This window comes from Callospermophilus lateralis, chromosome 17 (assembly GCF_048772815.1).
Source record: "Callospermophilus lateralis isolate mCalLat2 chromosome 17, mCalLat2.hap1, whole genome shotgun sequence".
Taxonomy (NCBI): Eukaryota; Metazoa; Chordata; class Mammalia; order Rodentia; family Sciuridae; genus Callospermophilus; species Callospermophilus lateralis.
Window position 1 is genome coordinate 455,751 of NC_135321.1, and position 24,723 is coordinate 480,473.

The following is a 24,723-nucleotide window of genomic DNA, read 5'->3' on the forward strand; positions in this document are numbered from 1 at the left end:
TTTAGGGGACACTGAAGCTCCAAACTACAACAGAGGGGAGAGATGTACTCACTTAGGTCTTTGGGGTCAGGCTGCTGGTCAGTGTTCCTGCTCTTAGATCAGTATTCTCACGATTTCCCACAATGCCAGCAGAGTGGGAAACAGGAGGCCAGGCTAACTAGATCTGGGACAGGGGTGAACTGGTGAGGAGGCCGGCAACACTTGGAGCCATGGCCCCCCACCCACTTGCCGTTTTAGTGCCCCTTTTGTGACGCTCCCCTTTGTAGGAAGGGCCTCCAGCAAAGCCGGTGTGTGTGAGTGTTTCCTAGGGGACTGTGGTCCTCTTCTCTGCCCTGGAGGCTGGCCTCCCAGGGTCCCTAGCAGGTCTTGGGGTGGGCTCCACTCCAGCACTCCCAGGCGAGCTGACACACTCAGGAATTCCTTTGTTCTTCTTCTTTCAACGGGCATCCTGAGGATTGACCACATACAACCGAAGGCAGAAGGAGAGGCTCAACAAACTGGGCGCACCGGTGTGCTTATGCCAGCTGATGCCAGCTCAGGAGTCGCCCAGCAGCTAAGAGCGCCCGGGAAGCTTCCGCCGCGGTGACGGTGACGCCTGGGCCGCTGTCCCTGGAATGGAGGAAATGTCTATGACCCTGCACAGGGCAGGGTTCCGTTTCCTGGAGAGAAACCCAACCCCGCTGGGACCTGTGCGACTCCTCCAGGGCTCAGTGGTCTCCAGGATTGTGAACTTCCGAACTGGACCAGCGTGGCCAGCCCCGCACAGACTCCTCTGTTACCCGCAGGGCGCCCGGCGACATTCCCCAGGACGGGACTTCCCTGGCCAGGGCTCCCTCTGGTTCCCCAGGACTGCGTCCTTGGCTCTAGGTGGCAGCGCTCTGCGTCTACACCGACCCCATTCGCGAGCCGGGGCGGATGGAAACAGGTCCACTCGGGCACCCGAAGACTTGCCCAGCCAGCCAGGTATTTCCCAACCCCGGCTGCCTAGAGGGGTGGAGCCAAGCGCCCACCGCCCCTTCCCGCCCCCTGGGAGCCAGGGGTCGGGTCCTCGGCGTCGTCACGCCCCGGCTGGCGAGCGCTAGGACCCGCGCCGCCTTCCTGCGGGCCCGGAGTGGGCGGGGCCTTCCATTGTGACGTCGCAGGGGCGCGCTCCCCGCCCTCGCGGACAGACTGACGGACAGACCGGCGTGGCCAGCGCGGGTAAGGGGCGCGGGGCGCGGATCTGGGCGCGGGGCCGCCCGGCCGTCTGTCCTCTTCGGGGTGCTCTGAGACGCCCTAGGGAGGCCGAGGACACCGGGTCGGCAACGCGGTCAGGGCCTCCGCCGCGCCCCGAACCCCCCGCCGGGCCGCGCGCCCGCCCCTCCCCCACGGCGGACTTGCTCCCCAGGCCCTGTCACCCCAGTGGTGACTGCGCCCGGGATGCACACCTCCTTCCTCCCGCCGCACGCCCTCCCCACCCACATGCACCCTCCTCTCACTCTACCCCAAGGCCGTGCGCCCTCCTCCCACCGCCATGCACCCTCCTCCCATTTCACCCCGCTTCCCGGCCTTGCGCCCTTCCCCGCTCCGGCCACGCGCTCTCCGTCCTCCCAGCTGCCTGCTGGATCGAAGGCCCGGCGCGCGTCTCCAGCTCCCAGAGCCGCCCCAGTCCCGGGAGGGGGTCCTGCCCCTGCCGCAAGCCCTGAGGTGCCCTTGGTGCGAGCGTCAGCTTCGGCCTCCGGAGCGCCGCCCTCACTGGCCCCACAGGCCCAACAGCTGGGCAGCGGGAAGTGGTGCGCCGGAGCCCAGCTTCTACCAGGAGTTCTTTACTCTCGTCCTCCATTGCCAGACCCCGGTGGTGGAGGATTGCGCAGGATAGCGGCTGCAATGGAGAGGTGAACGTCACTGTGCGGATTCTGGAGCTGTGAGAGCGCTGGGGCTTGTGCCAGGTGGACGTCGGCCGGACGGCAGGGCTGCCGGGCGCCCGGGATGGAGGCCGAAGGTTTGGATTGGCTTCTGGTCCCGCTACATCGGCTGGTTTCCTGGGGGGCCGCCGCAGCCATGGTTTTTGGGGGCGTGGTACCGTACATCCCGCAGTACAGGGACATCAGGAGGACTCAGAACGCCGACGGCTTTTCCACCCACGTGTGTCTGGTGCTACTGGTGGCCAATATTTTACGGATCCTCTTCTGGTAAGCTGGGGCTTTGACCTGAGGGTGCCTGGGAGATGGCATTCTCTTTTGGGGTTTGTTCCAGATGAGAGGCGAGGGTGGAGGTGTCTACTTCCTCAGAGGGACCCATTCCCGCCTTCGGGTGGCTCAGGCGCCCGTTTTACAGCTGGCTAGTGTGGGACCTCCGCAGTCACTGAACTCTTAGAATGAGAATATTCCTCTGGAGAAGGTGGAATACTCTCCAATACAGTCTCCAGATCTGCCTTTTTATTTGATGAGGGCTTATCTGTATCCGTTACTTCCTCTTTGTGAGCATTTCCTGGGACTGACTCTAGTGGTGGGAAGGGCCCCCTGCCTGGCAGACTCTGAGCTGGTGTGGTTTTGTTTTCCTTAGAAAGGAAGTCCAACCTTCTGGGTAGCACTCAATTGGAGACTGTCTTCTTGCTTCTCTCAGGCCAGCTTCCTCTTACTCTCATTTGTGTTCTGCGAGGAAGTTGAGGTTAGCCTGACAGTTGCTAAAGCAGACATAATTTGGAGGGTGAATTTTCAGAGGAAATGAAGAGAGAGAGAGATCATAGCCTCATCCTAAGGTTAAAGAGGTCTGGCATTTTTCCTTCTTCTGACTGTCCCAAGGCTTCTGTGCTGATAGGAAGTTTTCATGAGGGTGGTCAGCTGAAGGGGCCCAGAAGAAAGGCTCGGGCAGTTTCCCACTTTCTGGATGCAGTTTGAGTAATCATGTATCTGCCTTTTGCTAATTAGCATCAAACCAGTAGCACCAAGCCAACCTTAGTGAGGTATGATTCACACTAAGTAAAATGTCCCTGTTTGAAGTGTACATTCCAGTGTGAGACTCCCTGAACTCATGAGCTGCAGGTTCTCTCTTTGTGCTCTGCCCTGGGCCAGATGCTGAATAGCCCTGGGAGTGGGTTTTGCCCCTGTCTGGGATTTTTAGAAGTCGAACCAGTGAGTTGAATCATGTAAGAATTTGGGGGAGTGGGACGGTCTGGCCACTGCAGCAATGTTGGATACCTTGAGCTTTGTCTCTGGGCCAGGAGACTTCTGAGGAGGCTCTCACTGTTGTCTGAAGAAAGTTGTAAGACCATGTTCTGAAGATTTTTCCCTTCCTCCTCCTTGTCCCTTGGCTGAGGATGGAGGTCCCTAGCTACCCCGTGATGGGACTGGGTGCCCTGAAGTGGACTTATCTCAGGTGGAATGGAAATAGCTTCCGAGATAAAATTGTGTTCAATGATGTCGTTCACCTTGAGCGTGAACGGAGTGGGCACACTCCCAGGCAGGCTTCTCAGTGCAGCCCAGGCACAGTGGCCAGACCGCGAAGGAGGGCAGGCCTGTCTTTCTCCAGAATGGAGGAGAGTCACATGAAGCTGATTGATGGATGGGAGAACGTGCCCCTTTGAGTGTTTCCATCAGTATGCTGTTGTTCAGAATTTAAAAAAGAAAACGAAGTTTAAATGTACATTTGGGCATATGGTGTGGGGAAGTCATAGTGAGGCCAGTTCCTGCTGTTGCCTGGAGACTGCCCTAGTGCTCCCAGGGGAGAAGTACCCAGGAACTGGTGGCCTTGCCTTTGCGCTGGGGCCTCTGAGACCCTTGAGTGCTCCCCTAGGGGTTCCAGGGCCACCTTCCTGTGGATGCCAGGCTTGTCTGCAGGTGTTCCTTTCTGTAGAAACACATACTGAGCTATCCTGGGCCACTCAGGCTTCTATGGTCACATATAGGCCCTGGGTCCCCAGCATGTTCCAGAAGCCTGGGAGGAGGACCCAGAGGGTGATGGCCCTTCTCTGGTCTGCAGCCTAGCCTGCCCCTCCCTGCTTCTTGCGCAGTGGGCCTGAGGGTAGTCTGCCACATGTCCCCAGTGCTGCTGAAGGACCTTGGAAGCCCTGCTGGCCAAGGCAGTGTGCTGATCCTTATATCCCTGGCGCCCCTCACAGCCCTGTGCATGTCTCCTTCCAAGCTCCAGGCCAGCAACCTCTGATCCTACAGATTTTGAGGATTTCCTGGCATGCTTTAGCAGGAGTGATACTTGACATGTACCACCATGCACACATGCAGGTGTATATGTGCCCCACCCGCCATGAACACTCAGAGTGGTTGTGGGTGGGGCAGAGTAGGTGAAACTGGAGCCTGCTACATACCAGGATGGTGGTGGAGCTGGAGGCTTCATGGATTTCACAGTGCTGGCTGGGATTCAGACCTCAGACCTCCGATCCCCTGTGATATGTCCTACCCCTATTGAGAGCTGTTCTATAGTCCTGCAGGAAGGGGCTGATTTGAGTGTAAACTCAAGGATTCTGAAACTTACGTAACTCTCATGCCCTCATTTCTTACGATTTTTGTCATTTTGCAAAACTAGCATTCAGTAGATCACACTCCATGAAATGTCAATGTGGAACATGGTGTTTGTGGTGTCAGAAGTCAGAAGTGCCGTGTGATTATTTGGATCACATTTATAGGTCTGGGGGGGGGTGAGTGGGCAAGATGGGCTGGGTCCCAGAGCCTTGTGATCTCATTATGGAATCTGTGAGGCACAGGTCGCATAGCTCAGCCTCTGCTGTCTCTTGCAGGGTTAGTTGTAAGAATGGAAACACTGTATCTGAGATGCAGTAACATTATGCTACTGAGTGATATCTTCAGCACTGAGGAGTAGCTATTAACTTTTTTCCCACTTGAGTTTTTCTATTACTGTGGAAGGTGGAGAAGCTGTCTGTAGAATAGATTGCAGGACTTTGTGTGCCCCTGGGGGCAAATGGGCACCTGCACCCCACCAGAGCCCACTTGGATGGAGTGTTCAGAGTGGCTCTAGGAACAGGGCTGCTGGCCCTCAGAGATGCTGTGCTCACTCACATCCTCAGGCAGGAGAGCAGGAGCTGTTGAACACCTTGCCAGTCAGACTCATGAATCCTGAAAAGTAAAGACCAACACCTTTCTATTTAAATTATCTTTTAAAAATTAATGATGTTGGGCTGTGGCTGTGGCTCAGTGGTACAGCACCTGCCTCGTGCATGTGGGGCTCTGGATTTATTCCTCAGCAATACATACAAATAAATAAATGAAGATATTATGTCCATCTGCAAATAAAAACAAATATTTTTTAAAAGATTAATGATATTGAGCTTTGGTTTCTTTTTCTTTTGTCCTTTGTATATATATATATATATATATATTTTTGTGGAAAGTGTGCTTTTTGATGTTTTGTCTCCTACTTGGTCTGTACTCACCTGTAGTCAGCTAGCTGTATGTCCAGCTCTGTTCCCTCTGGCCCTGGGTGAGATCTGCTGGACCATCTTCTCTGTGGACATCAGTTAAATCTGACTGGTGGTATGGTATTGGGGGTGCAGACTTCAACTGCTTTTTCCAGTTTTTCTAGTTGCTGTGTTTCTGTTGAACATCTATAAAATGGAAGTAGTCTTTTGGTCATAGAGGCCATTTGTTGAAGGGCCCCTGTTGGGAACTTGATTCAGGAACTCATTTTATTGTGCTGCAGGCTTACATAGTGACCCCTAGAGGCTTCCCACTCCCTCACCTGACTGCCTTGGGGTAAGTTGGACAGCCAGGTAGCTGGTGGAGAGCCAGCCTGAGAGCGACCGTGGTTGGCTCTGTATCCCCCGCCGCCTTAGATATGCCTACACTTCACAGGTGGAGACGGGTTTGGGGATGGAGGGTCCCAGGGACATTAGCTGTTGCAGCACATGACTACAGGCACACGTGGGCAGCATGCCTAAGTCCACTGCACCAGCCCTTGCCTGTGACTCAGAAACCCCTGTTGCAGCTGCCTCTTTCCAGCTGGACCTCCTGACCTGGTCTGGCTCCCACACCCTGTCTTGTTCCAGCCTTAGTTCCTCACCTGGTACTTCCTGGTGGCCTCCCAGGGTGGACTCTGATGACACTTCCTGGGGATACACTGGCCTGCCTGTCTGTGCCCTGGCCCCTGTGCCCTGTGCCCAGGTTGCTCTCTTCCTACTTTCTGTGAATTCCATCTTGCCGCCCCCACAGGAGACTATCTGAGACCTTCCCAGTGGCCTGCCTGTAATCTGTCCCCTACACGCACCACCTCCCCCAGGCATACTTATTACCTGCTAGGCCTGCTGATCTGGGCAGGGGCAAGATCGCCATGGTTCAGAGCCTTGGAGAGGCCTACTGTGTTAGGGTTCATGTTGGCAGTGCACTGTGCTCCCAGGTTTGGGCTGGTAGAAGCTGACTGGTAGCACACAGGTGAATCGGGGATCTGTTCTCTGTGTTAAGGGGACTGTTTTTCTCATGGACTGTGTAGAGCTCTCATACACACTCTTCAAGGCTAGAAGACCAGGCCACATCCAGTTTTGTCTTTTACAGTTGCTGGGAGGAGTGTTACCACCAAGTTTTATAAAATGCTTTTTTGATCTTGATTCATGGAGTGACTCTGGCATGTCCCTTGTCACCGTAGCAGGCTTTTCCTGAGCAGGTTTGGCCATGGCTCCAGGTCCTCAAGGCCTCTGGGTGTGTGGGCCTGAGTAGTGGCCACTCTGCCAGTTTCGCCCTGTGCTGAGGACGGGCCACTTCCTGTGGGCGCACTCAGGAGCTGCAGTAACAGGCCCTCCAGCTGCCTTACCCTTGCTGGCCTCAGAGGTGGCGTGGGGGGGGGGGCGGCTGTGAACTTCAGTGTTGAGGTTAGCAAGACATCCAGTGTGGTGTGTTGACCCCAAGTTCAGGGGAAGAGCCTTTCAGGCCGACTCTGAGGCCGTTTCCAGCTGGAGTGGTTGGGTCAGGGCGAGGGAGAGGCTTGCTTCCCTCCCTTCCTTCCTCTGGTGATTGAACCCAGAGTGGCAGCACTGAGCCATCCCCAGCCCTTTTTGTTTTTTATTTTGAGACAGGGTCTTACTGAGTTGCCCAGGCTGGACTTGGACTTGCCATCCTCCTACCTCTGTGCCCAGAGAGGGTAGGGACTTCTGAAGCCCACAGTCCCAGGTCTAGCCAGGGCGATGGTGATGGGGCTCACGTGTCACTTTCCATAGTGTTCTGGTGGTGTAGGGCAGACCCCAGTCACACCAGCCTTGGATTGTGCTGCTGCCCTGCGTGGGCTTGTGGGCTGTGTTGGTGGAAAACCAGCAGGAACCTGAGCTGGCACTGGGCTGGTAGTCTGGGAGCGGGGGTGGCATGGTGCGGGGGGCCTGGGGTGGAGAGCCATGCCCTTAGCTGCCTCCTCTTCTAGTGGGAGAGGCTGGAGTTTGGAGAGAGTCCCTTCTCTTCCCCGCACACTCTGGGTGCTCTGGTGACCTGCCGCCCAGGCAGACAGCAGCTTCTGTGGCCTGGTAGAGGCAGGGGTCTCTGCTTGACAGGCCTTGGCATCTGGGATTCACTGGGATGGAGAGGTAGGGCCTTCCCATGGGCCAGGTTCAGGTGGGATCTCCAGACGGCATGGAGCTCAGGGTCCCTGACTGTCTATCCTGGATCTCAAGGCCCCTCCCCACCTCAGCCCATCCCACGTGGAGCCTGGAAGAGGAGGCAGCAGGCATTGAGTGCCTAGCAGCCATGGGTGTCTAAGGCCCTGGGGCTCTCTGACCCCACTTACCTGTTGGCGCTGGCTGGGAGAGTCAGGCCTGGCCTGCAGCTCCTCCCTGACCTGTAGTCTCTGCTGCCCAGGTTTGGAAGGCGCTTCGAGTCCCCGCTGCTGTGGCAGAGCATCGTCATGACCCTGACCATGCTGCTGATGCTGAAGCTGTGTACCGAGGTCCGGGTGGCCAACGAGCTGAACCTGAAACGCCGCTCCTTTGCAGGTTGGTGCTCGGCAGCCTCTGGAAATGAATTCCTACTAAATCAACAAAAAATCATCTCCTGCTCACTTGGTGAAACACAAGCCACTGTGTTATCTAAGCAACTTTCATTTCACCAAATAGCTGCTCTCTGTGATGGACAGCAGTGTCTCAGCACTGCTCTGTAAGAGGGAAACGGTTCCAGGTGGGTCTCCTCACTAGAGGTCGGTGAGGCGGCCATCAGGTGCTGTGCAGTATGGGAGCCAGAAGCATGTCTGTGTCCTGTCACAGAAGATGGGGCCTGAGGACTCAGGGTTTCTGATGTTGGGTGCTGCCTGTGTGAGACCACAGCCTTTGGCTCTCACCAGGAGGCCCCTTCCCCTGGATTGGTGCACACTTGTGTTAACTGGGGCAGGGCCAGTTCACGTCCAGCTCACACAGCTTTGCTTTAGAAAACAGAATGCACTTCTAAGCTTAGCTTAGAGAATAGAATGCACTTCTTCCTGCGTTTGCCTCCTCCTGAAGAAGTTCCTTGAGTCGGACGTTCTGCGTTGCAGTCGCAGGCTGGTGGGCTTCTCGTGTGCAGGAGGGCAGGGCCTTACGTCGTTTTCCCATCACTGAGCTGAAGACAGCACAAGCTGTGGTTTGTCTGAGGTTGTGTATGTGCGTGATCTCAGTGGTTGCTTACAAGATGATTTTCCCCAGAGTCATTTAGTTTTGGGGTGCTGGGAAGTTGGAGTCTTGCCAGGTATTTTCATTTTTGATTATTATTTTCTTCTCGTTGGCAAGCTCCTTCCTTCTCTTTCTCTGCATGTCTGTTTTAGGGTGAGATGAATGGGCTAGTTTCAGTCTTGGTAGAAAGTGGGTCACCTTCTCTCTGAGGGAGGTCCTAGACCAATGAGTGTTACCGTAACTAGAGATGGCCACCAAGGCCGTCTGTTTTCTGGTGTGTATCTGTCCTTGCTCCCCATCAGTGCCATCCCTCCCGAGTAGCCACTCTCTGCCCTCTTGTGTGATGGGCTGTAAGGTGTGCTGGGGCTAGTGCCAATGGGGCTGCCCACCTTCCTGGAAGGCTGGGCTTCCTAGGGGCCAGCTTCAGTGTGAGCAAAGAGTCACGGTTTCAGGTCTGGTGGGTGGCTTGGGCTCACTTCCTGCCAGCTTGCCCCTCTCTGTGTGGCCTGAGCTTCCCGTGGCAGGATCCATGTCCCTGGGCCTTGGCTCAAGACAGAGCAGGTGCCCTGACTGGCTGGGGGTGGGGTGCCTCAGTCATGTTCTCATGGGGGAATGCCAAAAGACAGGGGCACAGTAGCACCCAAGGTACCAAACTACAGCTTGTGTTTGTGCTGCCCGTCTGAGCGTCACAGTAGGTTTTGTGACCTGTGAAGCCTCAGGGGTTCTGGGGACTAGGGTAGGTGACATTCAGCAGAATGTGCACTAGGAGGAGGGCAGGCCCGGAGCTTAGCATTGTCTGCCTCCAGAACCTGTGTCCCACAGCCCCTTCCTCAGGCTTCCAGCGGGTTCTGGTTCAGGTGAGGGCAGATTTTCGTCTCCTGGGGACCCCATGGAGGTTTCACAGGGAAGCCATGGGAATGGATCTCTGGTAGCCTCCCTTTACCTATTAGTGGTTCCTGTTGTTCAGTGAATTATTCCTAAGGACTGTTTCTGTTCTAACTGGGATTGAATTAAAATAGTGGCCCCTGTTTTCAGGGCTAGATTTCTGTCTTCCTCAGATTTTGTTGCTGTGGCCAAAATACCCTACAAGAACAGCTTAGAGGGCTGGGGATGTGGCTCAAGCGGTAGCGCGCTCGCCTGCCATGCGTGCGGCCGGGGTTCGATCCTCAGCACCACATACAAACAAAGATGTTGTGTCAGCCAATAACTAAAAAAAATAAACATTAAAATTCTCTCTCTCTCCCTCTCTCACTCTCTCTTAAAAAAAAAAAAAAAAAAGAACAGCTTAGAGGAGGGAAGGTTTATTTCGGCTCACAGTTCCAGAGGTTCAGTCCATGGTGGGCAACTCCATGGCTCTGGGCCCATGGCCAGGCAGGACATCATGGCAGAGGGCATGGAGGAGGAGTGCCATCCAATCAAGGCAGCCAGGAAGCAGCCAGAGAGAGAGCTGGGAGTACTGGGGACAAGTATGTACCCCAAAGGCACACCCCCAGCCTCACACTCTACTTTCCTATAGCTACCACATTAATCCATTTTGATTATTAACCCATCAAGTAGATTAATTACAGCTCTCATAATCGAATCATCTTACTTCATTGTCAAGCATGAGCTTTCAGGGACAACTCATATCCAAACTATAACAGGCTGGAGCCTGAAGTTTGAACCAGTGCTCCTGTGATGGGCAGAATACTGGCCACAGAGATGCATCAGTCCTGGGACCCCCGCCTGGCAAAGGGCTCTGCAGGTGTGGAGGAAGTTGGGGTCCTTGTGGGGAGGTTGTCCTGTATTAATCCAGCCTGAGGGAGGAGGCAGGACCTCTGCCTGCTGACCCTGGGGCTCCTGACAGGCCATAGATCCTCTGTCCTGGGACGGCAGTCCATGCCTGAAAATTCCCGAGGTTTCCATCCTAAGCCCTTTTAGGGTTTGAATCCTGTTCCTGTTCATGGTGTCATGTCCACTGTGTGTGAGAAGTGGAAGGATGGATGGAAACCAGGAAACCTGTGCTGACGTTCTCACCACAGTGCTCCTCTTCCTGCCAGCGTCTGCACATCCCACACTAGGACCTTGGGTTGGAGTGCACGCTGGGCTACCCAGGAACAGGGGTGGGTGATGCCTTGTGTCATGGCAGACTCAAGTCCTGGCACAGTGATCATGAGCCTGAGTAATTTAAGGAGAAACTTCAGAATGATCTTATTTCAATAGAATAGTCAGATGGCCTAAAAATAAAAGGTAAACATTTTTCCACCATCTTTTATAGGATTTTTAAATTTGAAGTTTGCAAATTCAGTTTGCAAGGTGAGATTAAGGAAACAACGAAGGGCGGGTTTGATTTACAGATTATGTATTTATTGTCTAAGTGTGAAGAACATGTAGAGTGCACGTTTGGGGTACGACATTTTTGAGTAGCTCTGGTATCTGCAGGCAGTCTGCAGGGCTGGTGGTAGGGTCTGATTGCTGTTTGGTGTTTTGGGGTGGAAGTGGGGCTGTTTCCCATGAGATGAAATGCTTCCTGGCTGCACATGGTTCTGCCTGTCAGCCCCAGACCTGGGGTTGACTGGGCCTCTTCCGTCATGGCCCTGGCCCCCCACCCATAGGAGTGACAGCACAGATCACCACCATCTTTGGCCTACTGCTTGCCATCATCTGAGGCTGCTTCCAGCAAGACATTTGCTGGAATAGGCTGGAGGGGCTGTAGGCTCAGAATTGCACCTACTTAGAGTACCACCCCCAGGGATGGGTGTTGTGAGGATGATGCCTCCTTGTGGGCATACTGCTGCCCGACACAGTTGAGCTGACTTCAGTCATTTTATTCATTTATTTATTTGAACCAGGGATTTCTACCCAGGGACACTTAACCACTGAGCCACATCCCCAACCTTTTTGAGACAGGGCCTCACTAAGTTGCTGAGACTGGCCTTGAACTTGCAATCTTCCTGCCTCAGCCTCCTGAGTCCCTGAGATTGCAGGCATGGCCATCATGTGAGACTGCTTTTTAAAAATTTAACTTTGTTTATAATGTATCTTTTCCTTTTAAATTTGTCATAGGAGTTATTTGAATAACAAATTGTGGCCTGAAGTCAGGTGATTGGATTATCTGACATTTCCCCAGATCTTAGCACTCAGAGCTCCAGGGAGGGGCTGGTTGCTGAGGGGAGGAGCCCCCGTCCGTGGTGGGGCCTCTGGGTGGTCGTTCCGTCTGCCTGTGCTCAGAGCAGCAGCATTGGGACTGAAGGGGTGTGTGGGATGGTGCCCTCTGTCTGGCTCAGGCTCCCTGGGACAAGGCTCATCAATCCTCACCTCCCTGGTCCCACCTGCTGCCACTGTCCCCTCCCTGTGTGCATGTGCTAGCCCCAATGACTCTCTCCTGATGACTTTCTGCCTATGCAGGTTGCCCTGTTCCAGCCCACCCTGAGCTTGAGCCTTATCACCTGGTGCCCTGCTGTCTGTTACCCCAAACTGAGGACTCGAAGGGACAGTCAAGGTGGAGCTTGTGCCTACAGCTTGTGCCCGTTGTCCCTAGTGTCAGCTAGGGAGGCCTGGAGGCCGAGGCTGGAGGCTGAGGCTCACTGACTTGCAGGTGCTCCTCCCCACTCCCTTCTCCCTCTCTCGCCTGGTGACACCCGGGCCCTGGCTGGCACACCCACTGCGACTCCTCACAGGCCTGGGTTCCCTCACAGCATGGCTTCAGGTTCCCAGGGCGAGCACCTCTGGTGAGTGTGGAGGGAGCTGCTTCTTCCCTGGGACCTAGTCTTGGAAGTCGACAGTCCACCTCCATGGACTGGAGCCAGTGTACCTCTCCACCTGGCAAGGACCTTGAGGGTCTGAGGAAGCTGTGGGCAGACATGCTGCCAGCCACATCAGGGTCCTGGTGCCTACTAGAGCCCTGCTCAGCATGGAGTACAAGGTTCTTGGAAACATTCCCTGGTGTCAGCCTTGGACACTCCTCCCAACTGTCCTGCAGATGTTCTCAAATGTAGTGGCTCTGACCATCTGGCTTTCCAGGTGGGAAACGTTGGGTGGTGCAGGTGTGTCCAGGGAAATCCACTGTGGGTTTTTTCTATGTACTGGATCTGTCTTCCACCCCTGGGCTCTTACTCTGGGTACATTTTATGCCAGAATGTCCCAGCATGTTCTCTCCCTTCCCCTTTCAGTGGATCTGATCTTTAGAAGAGGTGCCCATGGGCAGTGAATTGGCCAAATCCATGGTGCTGGGTAGTGACAGGTGGGAAAGCCGCCTGGGTGTGCTGCCCTTGGGTTGTGAGCAGAGTGGCATTGCATCTAGGCCATGGGCTCCTCTGTGTTTGCATTCGCCTGTTTGTTGTGACAGCTGACTTTAAGGTGTCGTCCACCATGGTGGGGCAGGAGCTCAGCTCCTAATACCCTCTGTCCAGCTGCTTCTCTCCAGGACCACATGAGGCTTTGCTGAGCTGTCTGGCATCCTGGCCATGGAGGGCAGTGCAGCAGGAGGATTGACCATGACTGACCTTGGGAGCCCTGGCTATCTCTGTACTGTGGCCTGTCTCTTTTATGTCGAGTCAGCTGTCCTTTGGTGGTGGACAGGTCACTGCATGTGTCCCAAAGCTCTGCTATCAAGCAGCCTGTGGTTGCAGCTGGCACACTGCTGGCCGGGACTGGGTGGAGTTGACCCTGTGGCTGCCCCTGGGGCACCATGGAAGCTCCATGCTGCCTGATTTTAGAGACAGTGACAAGGGGCGATGGAGTCTTCGCTTTGTTCCCTCTGTTCACTTCCTTAGGATAATGGGAAAGGGTAGGCTTGGAGAATGGTTTAGAAAGTGAATTTCCAAAGCACAGAAATGGAATTCTTACAGTCCTTCTGTTCGTGTGTGTGTGTGTGTGTGTGTGTGTGTGTGTGTGTTCAAGAAATACACAAAGGGCTGGGAACCGCAGTCTGCAGTGTTAAAACCAGTCTGTTTTTGTCTTTCTCTTTCTTTCTTTCCTTCCTTCCTTCTTTCCTCCCTTCCTTCCATCTTCGTTCTTCCCTCTTTTTGAATGAAGCTGGAGACAGCAGGGATGAAGAGCCCAAAGCCCCGCCCAGGCGGTCCTATCTGGGTATGTACGCTGCATGAGGATGCCCCCATGTGCGTCCCTGTCACTTCTCAGCTTTGTCTGCCAGTTCTTCCTCTGTGCTTCCTCCCACGGTGCATGCTGTGTCTCCTGAGCTAACCAACCCCTGGCTCTGCTGCCCCAAGCATGAACCCTTCTTCCTTAGAAGCCCATCCATTTTCTGAATGGGAAGGAGGAGATGGAGGGAGGGAGGGAGAAGGTGGAAAGAAGGAAGGAAGGTAAGGAAGGAGGGAATGAGGGAAAGGAAGGAAGGAGAGAAGGATGGAAGGAAGGAAAGGGAGGGAAAGCAGGAGGATGGAAGGTGAGAAGGAAGGAAAGGAAGGAAGGAGAGATGGATGGAAGGAAGGAAGGAGGGAGGGAGGAAGAGGCCAGTGTCCTTCATTCCATCCAGCATCCTTCACTGCTGCTTGGTGGAACTGAGTCTTACCTAACCTCTTGTGTTGTGCGGCTTTGCTGAAGTCTGCTCACCCTAGCTGAGCTTTAGTGGATTGCTTAGGATTTGCTGTGATCCTGTCATCTGTGAACACAGACTGCAACTTTTTTCCTGATCTGGCTATTTTTCATTTCCTGCTGGACTGCTTGGCTGGACCTGGTACGAGTGGACACCCCATCCTGCTCTTGGGCTTGTGAGGCCTTCGTTCTTCTAAAGTGGTGTTAAAGGTTTGCAGGTGCTTGGCTGAAACTGTGGAGTGGCCACGTGGCCTTGGCTTTTCCTCTGATGATGTGGAGCATCATTGGCTGACTTTGTGTGCTGAGCCGCTCTTAAATTCCTGGGGGTGTGTTAAACGCTTCTATGTGTTGCCAGGTGCTGTTTGCTCTAGGTGGGAGGGTATCTTATTTCCATGTCATAAAGATGTGAGAGTGCACTTTTGTGGCTACGACTTGGGACTCAGGGTAATAATGACCATAGGACGTGAGTGGGGAGGAGTTCCCTTCTACTCTGTTCCCTACATGAGTTTGAGAAGGATTTGCATCAAGTAGTCATCTGGGCATAGGGGTTTCTCCTGGGAAGATTTGAATGATGAACTCACACTCTTATAAATGCAGGCCTGCTTTGTTTCTTCCTGCAGCAATTGCAGTTGCTTGTCTGTGCTAGTATCTACCCATTCCCTTGGTTTCCCCACTGTAGGAGTGCTGCTCCCCTGTGGGATTCGGTCCGTTCCCTCCATTTCCCCAGGTTTCTCAAGGTGGAGATTCATATGAGTGATTTTAGCGAGTGATTTCAGTGATTCCCGTTTCCTTACAAATTTCTCCTGTGAGTCTGTGTGTTTATGAGCATCTGCAACTTCCACCTGTTTGTGAATTTCCTGAGTTTCTTTTGGACACTGCCTTCATTCTCCTGTGCTGCCAGGCGCCGTGGGTCTCTTCTGGAGAGCAGTCCAGGCTTACTCTGGAGGGTGTGCCCTACCAGGTGCAGGCTCAGGTCTCTTTCTGGTTCTTCACCTAAGTGTTACAAAGCTGATACAAAGTCTCCAGCTGTTTGAGTTGTCTTCCTTCCTTTCCCTTGTGGTTCTCCTGGTGTGTTCTGGGGTGTGCTTCTGGGGTGTGCTTGGTAGGTGCTGTGTCTCCATGTAGAATGACCCTGTCTCTAGTGGTGCTTTTGTTCCAAGTCTACTCTGGTATTAGTGGAGCTATGGGTCTGTGTTTGCTATTTGAGTCGTGTATCTTTTTCTGTTCTTTTACACGTTTTTGTATCTGAATCTAAAGGGCATCCTCTGTAGACAGCACATAGGTCTTTAGGAAGTTTATTTTGGCATTCTGATTGCTTATTTGATTCACACATACGTTGATGTTTGAATTTATATCTGCAGTTTTCCTTCTGCCTTTGAAGTGCCTGGGTGTTCCCCAGCCCTTGCGCCTTTACAGTTTCTTTTGTAACATTTTAATTCTCGTGTAACATTTTAATTCCTTTAGTGATTTTTAACTACATGTGAGAGTTACTTTCTTGGTAGTTGCTCTGAGGATTGCAGTATGCATTTTAACTCTCCAGAATCTGCTTCAAACATAGCCCAGACTAACTTTAATGAGACACAGAAACTTTGCTCCTGTGCAGTTACTCCTTCTGTGGGAGATGAGGCTACACATTGTGTCCAGGTAGGTCACACACCTAATGGTGCAGTGTTCTGACTGCTGCTTTATGTGGCTACACGTCCTCAAGACACTGAGGCATGAGGGAAGAGAGAGAGCAGTTGTTGGTCTCCTGTGTCAGCCCTGCTTGCTCTGCCTCTTCCTTGTCCTCACTGTTAGAGTGACTGCCTCAGTCATCTTTCCAGAACACTCCAGCTGCCCACCTTGGGTGCTGGTGTTGAGGACCTCATGTGTCTCCAAAACACAAGTTCAGGTTCTTTTCTACAGCTGCTCTTGAGCCGTGGGAGGAAAGCAGCAGCCTGTGCTTGTCTTTGGGACAACCTGCGGAATCACCTTCTGGCAGGACTGTGGGTGCTGGCTCTCACTGTGTGCTTCATAGGCTTCCCTTCCCTGCAGGTGGGTCTGTTGACCACAGACAGTCCCCTTCCTGTCCTCCGGGGATTTTGTTCTCTTCATTCTCTGGTTTTATTTTGTCCTCCTTTAAGCACAGGGGTTTTGCAGGTACAGACCGTGGTTGATGATGCCTTCTTTCTGGTGCCTGGCCAGCTGCCTGGGCACTGCTGCTGCTACTGCTGCTGAGAAGCCTGCGGTGACTCTCATTGGTGCCCTCGCAAGGGACTCCATGTCCCTCTTCTGCTTTCAGGACCCTGGGTTTTCACTGAGCGTCAGCATTGAGACTGAAGTGTGGGTGTGGGTCTGGGTCTGTCGGGGTGTGCAGGCCAGTGTTCTGTCCTCAGCTGCTCCTCTCTCCTCCCAGCAGCATGCCTGTCATATGTGCAGGACTGCCACTCTTCCTCTGGCTCATGCTTTGGGCTATGTCATCTTCAGTGATCTGTCTTTTTTTTTTTTTTTTTTAATATTTTAGTTGGACACAATACCATTGTTTTTTTTTTTTTTTTTTTAGAGAGAGAGAGAGAGAGAGAGAGAGAGAGAGAGATTTTTTTTAATATTTATTTTTTAGTTTCCGGCGGACACAACACCTTTGTTTTGTACGTGGTGCTGAGGATCGAACCCGGGCCGCGTGCATGCCAGGCGAGCACGCTACCGCTTGAGCCACATCCCCAGCCCCACAATATCATTTTTATTTTATTTATTTATTTTTTATGTGGTGCTGTGCTTCGAACCCAGGGCCCCACACATGCTAGGCGAGCGCTCTACCACTGAGCCACAGCTCCAGCCCCCAGTGATCTGTCTTTAAGGTCATGCTCTTGCACCAGCTCCGTCTGCTGCCTGGTGCTGGCCGAGAGCCTCTGTGTGTGTGCTTCACCTGGATTCCCACTGGTTCTCCTCATCCTTTCTACCCCTTTATTGATGCTGTTGTTGGGTGCCATCATCGAGTGCCCTTTAATTCTTTACGTTGCTGCAGTTTCCTTGGGTTCTGTGCACATCTGCTGTGACTGTCTTGAAGGCTTTTTTTGTTTTTTCCTGCAGAGTCCAATGCCTCCCCCAAGGCTGTGGGTCCTCTGTGCAGGCTGCCTTTTCCTGTTCCTTTGTGTATCTCTATTTGGGTTGTTGCAGATGGACACTTTAGGTAGACATTGGGGCAGCTGTGGACACTGACCCGTGCCGGGGAGGTTGCTGGCTGTCCTCTTGGTTGGGGGATGGGCCTCTGAGTCCTCCTGTAGGTCCGCGGTGTGCACGGGCTCCTGGGTGGCCTGCCCCCAGGGGCGCTGCACTCCTCCAACTGCAGCCATTGCAAGGTTGACTTTGGTGGTACCTGGGCAGGTGCTGCCGTGCTTCAGGCTAGTCTTTGAGGATTGCTCTGACCTGGGAGGGCTCTTTCTGGCTGTGCCTCTCCTGGTCTGTGTGGCAAACGGAGCTGGTTCTAGGGCCTCCTTTCTCCTGCTTGCCATGCAGACCCTCATGGTTCCCAGGCTGCCCCTGCTTCAGTCTAGTCCTCACCCTTAGCGAGAGCAGGAGCTTTCAACTGATTGCCCTGCTCATGGGGCAGGGTCTCACACCCCTGCTGTGGAGCTGGCCAGGGCAGTGGTGAGTTCCGAGATGACCCCTACCTCAGAACACCTGGGGGCCCTCTGGTCTTTTCGACCTGCACATCCTGGTGTGAACCCCATGAGCAAGTCAAGGCCAGGATGGGTGCTCAGTTTTCTGCCCTGTGAGTGGGGCTGAGAGGCAGGAGCAGAAGGGCTGCTGCTGCTCTTGGCAGCCATTTCCCTGTGCAGGTGAGGGGTAGAGGGAACCTGCTATCTCGGCTGGACACCTGGAGCGGTGCTTTGGTACACGGGCATGGGGTGGGGCACACGTCATGGCCCAAGGCACACAGCTCTTCCCACCACCATTTAGAAGGTTCTCTGGGGAACGTCTGCATGTGCCGACGTCCAGAGACCTCCCGTGTGGCTGCCTGTCGCACTTAGCAGCCGTGGTGTGTGTGACCCTTGAGTCGCTGTTCTGGTAGTGCCCACTAGACTGCTGTCTTTAACCTGAAACCCTGGGAGCCAGGTCAGAGACACGCTAGCCTTCTGGTCCACTGTGGCAGCAGGGATGGTCTCAGTAGCTTGAGGTTCTGTGGTGGTTTGTGTTGGGCAGCTTGGGCGCCATTCCAAGTTCTGCTGTAGAAGTGGGCAGCCCCAAGGCCTGGCTGGCCTCCTGGGGTCATTTCTGCTGCAGACGGCATGCTCTCAGGCAGCACTGCTCGGACTGTGGCCCGTCGGCTGGGGTGGCAGCAGCTGGCTCTGCAGGGCAAAGGTGCCGGACGGGACAGGGTGGGGACGAGGAGAAAGAGGGAAAGGCTCCTGAAGTGAGGGGCACAGAAGGCACCAGATCACTGCAGCCTGAGAGGGGTCTCCTCTTTCTGTCCCTGGCTCTTCCTCACAGTGACGTGCAGCCTCCGTGGCAGTCTTCAGAGGCCCCCTCATTTGTGCAGCCTTAGATTGGGGCTAGCTCGCTGCTTGGCAGTTGCCATGTCCTGTCTGACCTGGGACCTGAGAGTTCTTGGTCCTGGGTCTTCTCTGGAGCCACCATGGTGGTTCAACATGGGCAGTGCCAGCCCCTGGTCACTTGGGGTCCATCACTGGGAATGGCAAGTCTGCATCTCTGTCCTTCCCATGTCTGCTGCAGGAGAGGCTGGTGCTGGCTCGGGATCATGGACACAGGAGGCCAGCAGGCCATTCCTGCTCCTTTTGCAGCAGGTCCTGCTGCTGTCTGCATTGGACTCTCTGGCTATACTTGACCTGGCACTGCCCCGTGCGAGGTTCGGGCCCCACATCCCTCAAAGTCCCTCCAGGTGAGGCCTCTGCCTGAGCCCTGTACCACCCATGCTTGGGCCAAGTTCACCATTCTCACTGGGCTGTGGCCTCAGGGGGCTGAGTGGTGGCTGTGGTCAGAGCTGACCCTACAGCTCTGTCCCTGCTCAGCTGCAGTCAGAGGGAGACACCATGGGCAGCTGGAGCCAGGCCATGTGCCCGTCTGACCCAGGTGGGGAAGGAAGGGGAGGTCTTTGGAGGCTTTTATTTTAAAACATATTGAAATAGGTTAACGTGGTAATACCATTTTTTTTTTTAACTATTTGAAAATGAATATTTCCTAAGCACAGGGAAATTCCTGTTGACCTCTGTCAGGAGACCTGGTGTCTCAGGAGAGGGCCCATCAGAGCACCATGTATTTTTTAAAAATGATTTTTAGTTATAGATGGAGGCAATGTCTGTATTTTGTCTATTCATTTTTATGTGGTGCTGAGGATCGAAAACCAGTGCCTCCCAGGTGCAAGGCAAGCACTGCCACTGAGCCGCGACCCCAGCCCGCCCCATGTGTTCTTGTCTCCTGGCAGGCCAGGGCCCTGGTCAGCTCCTACCTTTCCTAACTTGGGCTCTTGTTGGGCTTGATAAGACTGCTGTGTGGGGGTCCCTGGAGGGTGGCCTTCATGGGGAGCTCTCTCCACATCTGGTCCTCAGGCTGGGTGGTGGCCTGCCATCTGGGCAGGCTGCTGGCTTCCCCGGTGCTGTGTTGACTCTGGCTTCTGGCCTGGGGCCTCAGATGACCTGGCGTGGAACAACCCAGCTGTCATGGGGTCACTCACAGACTTTAAGAGTTTCTATCAGCCAAGTAACAAAGTTAGAAGAAACCAGGTGGAGGGGGAGGGGGAGGCAGGAGGAAGCTTAGCCTAGCTGTTTGAGGCCAGCTGGGGAAGCAGTGAGAAGGGACGGGGACGGGTGGCCAAGGAAAGAAAGGAGGTGAGAAGAGGCCAGGGAAGGGTGTGGTGGGATCGGCTCTGACAGGACCAATCTCCTACCCCTTCCCACTGGGTCTCAGGAGTCAGGTGTGCTGCCTCCAGGTGCCACATGCTGTTGGACCCTGGGACCAGAGGGAACTGCTCCTTCAGAGCTGCCTGGAAAGGGCCTTGGGGTTTGGAGACACGGAGTGTTCCTGTGGTTCCTGGTTGCCTTGCCCTCTCTGCTGCCCCTCGGAGAGCAATTTGGGGGCTGGCAGGGTCTAGGTAGGAAGCCCGCTGGGCCCCTATTCAGTCCTGCCCCTGACTGGAGTGATGCTGCGAAATCTGCTCTGCAGAGCTCTGTCCTCTTGCTCTGCCACCAGCTAGCGGCTTAGGAGAATCACACACCTGACTGCTCCTGGTTGGTTTAAAGATACTAACGGAGGAGGGGATGCTCTTGCGCCAGGCTGCCAGCCAGAATGCAGGCTGTTATGGTCCATTGCCTGCAGGGTCTGGGACACTGTGACAGGTGGCTTCGGGGTTACTGGGATGCAGTGGCTGCATGATGTTCTTAGAGTGTCCTGCAGCTCCTCCTCAGTGAGGTGCAGGGAGTGTCCCCACAGCTGCCCCAGGTAGTCTTGCTCAGTGCTGTGCTCAGCGGGATGGAACTGGCTGTCAGGTCTCTCTGTAGCTCAGTGGAGAGTTTCTCTCCCCATGCATCCCAGGATTCAGGGGTTGAGAGAGTCGCAGTGGGGCGGGGCTCTTGCTGTCTCAAATCCACTGCATATAGGGTCATGTGTGCTAGGAGGGATGTGGGTAACTGTGTCTGGCCAGGGCCCTGTGTGCTGCAAGGTCTGGGTGCTTGGAAATGGAAAGGAACATGTGCTTGTTCAGAGGGACACTGCTGGCCAGGTGAAGCTGCTGTGGTCATGCTGTTCAGCAGGATGCCCTGCCCTGAGCCAGCTCCATCTTCCCCGGCAGCCCGCCTGCAAGGTGTGTGTGGGGGGGTGCACTTCATGCTGGGGCCTGGTACCAGTTGCCTCGTGCCAGATAGCCCCTTAAATGGCACCAGCCTCCTGGCTTCGGGGCGCCTGTGGGATGGGGGTTGGGAGCTCTGGCAGGACCCCTTCTCCAGAGCCTCCATGCCTGGAGCGCGGGATCCGCTGAGCACACAGCCCCAAGTGGTGCAGCAGGCCAGGCTGTACGCGCGGGTCCCTCCACTCTTTCCAGTGACTTTTCGCCTCTGAACACCGCGCCGCTGCCCTGCAGCAGGGGCTGAGGAGAGAACCCTCATCCTGTCCTCCACTAGCTGCTCCCAGGGCAATGGGAAGGCCTCTGCTCAATGTGGCCTGGGCCCGCCGCACGAGGGCGCCCATCGACCGCCGCAGGACTGCCGCCGGCTCTGGTTGCCCGTTGGAAAATTGTGCTGTCGCTCTGTTACGGTGGGGTGTCACTGCTGGTGCCTGGCCCCAGGGCCCAGCTGCAGGTGACCACTTGTGAGGGTCGGACTCCTGCCTGGACCTGGGTCCTGACCGCTCCCCACGGTTGAGAGGCAGGGTCTCTGCCCCTCTCTTCTTTGAGTGGGCAGATGCAGTCTTCCATTTATAGAACTGCCTGCCAGTTGCCTTCTGGTTGCTGCTCTGCAGCAGACCTGCAGAGCTGTGGGTGGTGGGGATACCTGCAGTACTCCCACCCTAGCCCTCTGGGTCCCACAGGACGCCTGTGCAGGGGCAGGAGGTGTGGGGGACACCAAGGCCCTCTGTAGCTGGTCAGAGCTGCTCTGCAGGGACCAGCAACCTCCTGCTCCTTTAGACTGTGATGTTCATGATTTAAGAAAATGGATAGGTCACTACCCTGAGACTGGGAAGGCTGTGCCCTGTGGAGGTGGAGGCCCACCATAGCTGGCCTCTGTTCAGGTGCCCCTGTTCAGGGGAGTGTGGGAATGCTGGGGGAGGTAGGAGTGGCCCTAGCCCCCACCCACGTTGGTGTGTTCCTCCTGTGTGCCGAGGATGGGCCTGGGGACCTGCCTGCCTGAAGCCCAGATTCCTACCAGCCTCCTGTGCCAGGAGCCACCCAGGTGTGCATCCTGAACAGGGCCATGGCTCCACTGAGTCTTCCAGCTAGTCTGGGCTTCCATCCTCAACAGAGCATCAGGCAGCCCCTGAACTCCCCTGTGCACTTCCCTCTGACTAATGATGCAGGCCATCCTTCCCTGTGCCTTGTGGAGGAACATCCATTGAGACTCTGCCTGGTTTTCATCAGGGTGCTGGTCTTGGTGGTGTTGCTGGTCACAACAGAGTCTGCCTTTTATGTGGAGTTAGTATCTGTACCAAGGCTCCACCAGGAGTAGCTTCCTGAGGAGCACCTGTAGTCTGCCTTCCCCACAGTGACCCTGACCTGCTCATGTTCCTGTCCCCAGCCTGTCACCTGGCTGAGTAGCTCTCTCCTTCTGGCCCTAGATCTTGACCCGCACCACTTCTGGCACTGGAGCAGCTTCGGGGACTATGTGCAGTGTGTCCTGGCCTTCACTGGTGTGGCGGGCTGCGTCACCTACCTGTCCATCGATTCGGCGCTGTTTGTGGAGACGCTGGGCTTCCTTGCAGTGCTGACCGAGGCCATGCTGGGCGTGCCACAGCTGTACCGCAACTACTGCCAGCGCTCCACAGAGGGCATGAGGTAGGGCACGCGTGGAGTGTCTGTGGCACTGTGAGCTGCAGATGGGCATGGGGCATTGAACACAGGGGTCTTGGCTGTTCTGAGCAGGTATTTCAGGTGGCAGGGCTGGGGAAATGACCGTCTGTCAGGGGATGTGGAGAGCCGGAGTGGCAGGTGCCAATGGCACAGGATGGGCAGGACAGACCCTGCCCACAGAGCAAGCAGGTGGTCAGGGCAGATAACCCTCAGTGGTGCATTGCCTCCTGCTGCTGATCTCCAGGAGGAGGTGAAGGATCTGTTATCAGACAGGGCTAGACTGAGGGTGCTGCCTTCACCTGGCAGGACAAAGCCCCATGTGACTGGCAGACCCCATGTGATGGTAGCATCCGCGGATGGGTACCTGGTGAGCTCCGGGCCATCCCCACGTGTTCACTGGAGACTCTGGAACAAAGCAGTTTGTAGGAAACACGTCACCTGGTGGGGAGGGGCGAGGACGCAGCTTGCTCAGTAGCTCACCACCTGGTCTTCCGGGAGGGCCCCGCCCCACGCCTTCTTGAAGACCCTGCCCACCCCTCGCTGAGGGCGCCCCAGCCCCCACTCTTGCTCAGGTATTTCCCACCATCTATTTTATTTCTGAGAACACAGAATTGGTGGAAGGGGAACCAAGTGGATTTCCCTGGGTGTGCAGGGTGTGTCTTGGGGTTCTGGGGAGTTCCCTTCTCAGAGCCGGAGTTCCAGGTTTAAGGAGCGGCCCAGGCTGGGATGGAGGTGGGGCTTGGTGCACAGATGGAGGTGTGGCCTGGGTGGGGGCTGCAGGTGTGCTCAGGGCTGAGGGGTGTTAGTGCAGATCTGGGCTCTGGCCTGCTGCAAAGCTTTGGAGGGGCCAGGTTGGCCCATGTGACCACCGCGAATCCAGACTACTGGGGTTGCTGGAGTCACAGGTTGGCCCGGAGGCTTCCTCACCATGGGGCTGGGACCATGAGGACCCAAGGCTCTGGTCAGGGGTGATGCCACCCCCAGGAGCCAGATGGGAGGAAGAAGGTGTGCAGAGTGGGTGTGCCCACTCTGGGTATACACTTGGGGCTCATGGCAAGTGGCTGTGGAGTTGGGTCTGGGCTCAGTTCTCAGGGGGCCTCATCTGTGTGTACCTGGCTGCACCTCCTGGGATCGTGTGAAGGCCTGGCAGCACTCAGCGTAGGATGATAGCAGCCATGTGTGGAGGGTGGGAGGCCCCAGGTTGCCCCCTGCACCCTGTGGAGGGTCTCATGGAGTGATCTCCCTGCCAGGAGCATGCTGGACTGGATCTGGGCACTGCCCAATGAGGTCCACTCAGAGGGCTGCTCCCCTGGGCCAGTGTTCTGACTCCCTGGAGGAAGGTCTTTGTCCTCTGTGGGCCATGTTGGCTGCCTTGGGGCTGCCTGAGCAAGTGCAGACGGTGCAATCCCTCCCCAAGTCCAGGTTTGCAGAGACCAGCTGTCAGGATCACAGCCCAGGCCCCCAAGGTCAGCTCTTCCTGTGCATCTGACCTGGAAGGGGAGTCCCCAGTTCTTACACTGTCCATCTCCTAGGCCAGCTTCAGCAGGCACTGAAGGGACACAGATACTCAGCCTGTGCTGGGCCACGTCAGCAGATGAGGGTGGGCACCTGGACACAGGACCTGTGGTCAGATGGGGGCATGTTCTCTCCTTGACACAGGAACGCTGAGACCATGGTTGCTGCTGCTCAGATGTGTGTCCACCTTGGTTGCTGAGGTCTTATGTCACCCAAGAGTAAATTCTGGTGGCTTTTCCTCTGAATCCAAAATGGTCCTGAGCCCCAGCGTTGGGTGCCAGGGAGGCCCCATTTCAGCAGAGGGAGGCAGGTGCGGCCCCTAGAGGGCAGTGCGCAGAGGCTCCTAGAGGCAGGACATGAGTCCTCTGCTTGCACAGGCCCTAGCTCCCTGGGCTCTGTTGCAGCAGTGCTGGAAGCTTCCTGCGGTCCTCGGCTCCACAGCCCTCCGCTGTGCTGTCTCCTGGGGTCTCTGGGTGGGCCACACCCAATCTGCTTGGGCCTGGCGTCCAGGCCTGTGGCCCTCTCTGGGTTCTGTTGGGTCCTGGATGTGCTCAGACATGTCCTCTGTGCACCCGGACACTCATTGGATGGCCTGCCCAGAGCCTCAGGG

The 24,723-nt window shown here is 55.4% G+C and overlaps 1 protein-coding gene across 5 annotated transcripts in view; it reads left to right on the forward strand.

Moving 5' to 3' along the window:
* Positions 1–674: 674 nt before the first annotated feature.
* The window catches only part of Slc66a2 (solute carrier family 66 member 2), a 29,520-nt gene continuing 5,471 nt past the window's right edge, over positions 675–24,723 (forward strand). Inside the window, exons 1-5 of one of the 5 annotated variants that reach the window (XM_076836709.2) lie at positions 675–963; positions 1,829–2,171; positions 7,788–7,921; positions 13,586–13,639; positions 22,367–22,583. In XM_076836709.2, coding sequence (XP_076692824.1) covers positions 1,969–2,171; positions 7,788–7,921; positions 13,586–13,639; positions 22,367–22,583 — 608 coding nt within the window. In that variant the 5' untranslated portion in view covers positions 675–963; positions 1,829–1,968. Of the gene's footprint in view, positions 964–1,146; positions 1,201–1,828; positions 2,172–7,787; positions 7,922–13,585; positions 13,640–22,366; positions 22,584–24,723 lie in introns of those variants that run through there. The other 4 variants (XM_076836708.2, XM_076836711.2, XM_076836710.2 and 1 more) reach the window with 4 other exon arrangements.